General features: G+C 44.2%; 1 protein-coding gene across 1 annotated transcript; it reads left to right on the forward strand.

Moving 5' to 3' along the window:
• The first annotated feature begins 476 nt into the window (after positions 1-476).
• LOC138420618 (olfactory receptor 4C3D-like) lies at positions 477-1,403 on the forward strand. The gene has a single exon (XM_069553926.1). It carries the CDS (start codon positions 477-479, stop codon positions 1,401-1,403), a length of 927 nt encoding a protein of 308 aa, XP_069410027.1.
• Positions 1,404-2,719: the final 1,316 nt, after the last annotated feature.

Genomic DNA, 2,719 nt, shown 5'->3' on the forward strand with positions numbered 1-2,719 from the left:
CAGTTTGACCTGAGGGTTGGAATATAAATTCTCATGGAAGAGGGAATAACTCTTGCCTGTGTATAGCACTTCTCAGCTTTTAAGAAACCTCTGAAAATTGCAATTTGTTACCTCACAGACACAAAGTAGGGCTTGGGAAGCATGGGGCACTGTGGTGACTTAGTCCAATGGAGTTGGAACCAGTAGGGGAATCCAAATCTTATTTAGACAGCCTCTACATGTCCCACGTAGACGGTGTTTTCTTGGCAAATTACACAACAAATACGGCCCTACTGATGTTTTACAGGTGACAGGTACTAGATGTCTGAAGAGATGCAAAATACCGTGGTGAAAATGAGAAAGACGTGACTCGAGTACAGGGCAAAAGTTCCAGGGGTATGTTGCACGGTGACTATTTTGTTCTAAGCAAGTCAGATCACAAGCCTTTCATGATTAATGAGTATCATTCTTTACCCCAGGAAGCTGCTGCTTACTGAATGGATGTCCTCAGGCCTCCCAACAATGTGACGGAATTTGTTCTCCTGGGACTCACACGGAATCCACACGTGCAGAAAATACTCTTCATTGTCTTTCTGTTCATTTTCCTCTTCACTGTGCTGGCCAACCTGCTCATTGTCATCACCATCTCCCTCAGCCCCACGCTTTCTGCTCCCATGTACTTCCTTCTCACTTACTTGGCCTTATTAGATGCCTCCTTCACATCTGTTACCACCCCCAAACTGATTGTTGACCTACTTCATCAAAGAGGAATCATCTCATGGCGAGGCTGCCTGACTCAGATCTTTTCGAAGCACTTCCTGGCAGCATCAGAGGTCATCGTCCTCACTGTCATGGCCTATGACCGCTACGTGGCCATCTGCAAGCCTCTGCACTACACGACCATCATGCGACAGGGGCTCTGCCAGCTCCTGGTGGTGGTGGCCTGGATCGGGGGGATCCTGCATGCCACCGTGCAGATTCTTTTCACCATGGACTTGACCTTCTGCGGTCCCAATGTCATTGACCACTTCATGTGTGATTTCTTCTCACTGTTGGAACTTGCCTGCAGCAACACCTACATACCTGGAATGGTGGTGGCAGCCAACAGTGGGGGCATGTGCTTGCTTATTTTTTCCATGCTGCTCATCTCCTATACAGTTATCCTGAGCTCTCTGAAATCCCACGGCTCTGAAGGACGACGCAGAGCCCTCTCCACATGTGGCGCCCACTTTACAGTAGTGGTGCTCTTTTTTCTGCCTTGTGTGTTCACCTACACACGTCCTGTGGCCGCTTACCCTGTGGACAAGTGGGTGACTATGTTCTCTGCAATCCTCACTCCCATGTTAAATCCTATCATTTACACAGTGAGAAACGTGGAGGTGAAAAAAGCCATGAGGAATCTGTTGAAGAGAAGAGTAGTTTAGGTTGTTCAGAATGCCAATAAAGTGATGATTTATATACACAGGGGTGATTAAGTGCAAATACTCAGTTGCTAAGTCATGCCAGACTCTTTGCAACCCCATAGACTGTCACCAGCCAGACTCCTCTGTCCATGGGATTTCCCAGGTAAGAATACTGGAGAGGGTTGCCAATTCCTTCACCAGAGGGTCTGTGCAACCCGGGGATCAAACCAAACTTGGCTGTTATTCTGAACATCTCCTGACTTTCTACTTTTGCATTCCAATCCCCTATAATAAAAAGGATATCTTTTTTTGGTATTAGATCTAGAAGGTCTTGTAGGTCTTCACAGAACCAATTAACTTCACGTTCTTCAGCTTCAGCAGTTGGGACATAAACTTGCACTACACTGATGTCAAATGGTTTGCCTTGGAAGCAAACTGAGATGATTCTGTTGTTTTAGAGACTGCCCAAATACTGCATTTCTTACTCTTTTTTCTAACTCTGGGGCTACTCCATTTCTTCTAAGGGATTCTTGTCCACAGTAGTAGACATAATGGTCATCTCAATTAAATTCAAGTCCCTTTTAGTTCATTGATTTCTAAGATGTCTGTGTTCAATGTTGCCATCTCCTGCTTGACCACATCCAATTAACCTTGAACCCTGGACCTAACATTTAAGGTTTCTATGTGATATTTTTCCTTACAGCATCAGACTTTGCTACCAGAAGCATCCACAATTGAGTGTCATTTTTGCTTTGGCCCAGCCACTTCATTCTTCCTGAAGCTATTAGTAACTGCCCTCCGTGCTTCCCCGGTAGCATGTTGGATCCCTTCTGACCGGGGGGTGCTCATCTTCTAGTGTCATATCTTTTTGCCTTTTCATACCGTTCATGGGGTTCCCCTGGTAGGTTGCCATTTCTTCCTCCAGTGGACCATATTTTGTCAGAACTCTTCACTATGATCCATCCATCTTGGGTGGCCCTGCATGGCATGGCTTATAGCCGGCTTACAGCTGGCTTATAGCCTGCTTATAGCCTGCTTATAGCCGGCTTACAGCTTCACTGAGTTGTGCAGACTGCTTTGTCAAGACAAGGTTGTGATCCACGAAGGGACTGAATAAGACTATAACTACTTTATTAAATTGTCACTATCTCTGTTGTAAAATCTATTATATGAATATAATACTCATGTAAGAAGAAACTTTCATATATTACCCTGTTTATTAATTACAGTATCCTCAGCCATAGCATATTTAGTGTATTAAAATAGGTAGCACTATGCAATTTAATAATTGGATAAATATTTAAACACTATATCTGAATTGGTGGTAAATTTTTATA

Source organism: Ovis canadensis, chromosome 15 (genome assembly GCF_042477335.2).
Source record: "Ovis canadensis isolate MfBH-ARS-UI-01 breed Bighorn chromosome 15, ARS-UI_OviCan_v2, whole genome shotgun sequence".
NCBI classification, from domain to species: Eukaryota; Metazoa; Chordata; class Mammalia; order Artiodactyla; family Bovidae; genus Ovis; species Ovis canadensis.

Bases quoted from the DNA above. Each gene is read 5' to 3' on its own strand.
- LOC138420618 (XM_069553926.1), top strand. From the start codon at position 477: ATGGATGTCCTCAGGCCTCCCAACAATGTGACGGAATTTGTTCTCCTG.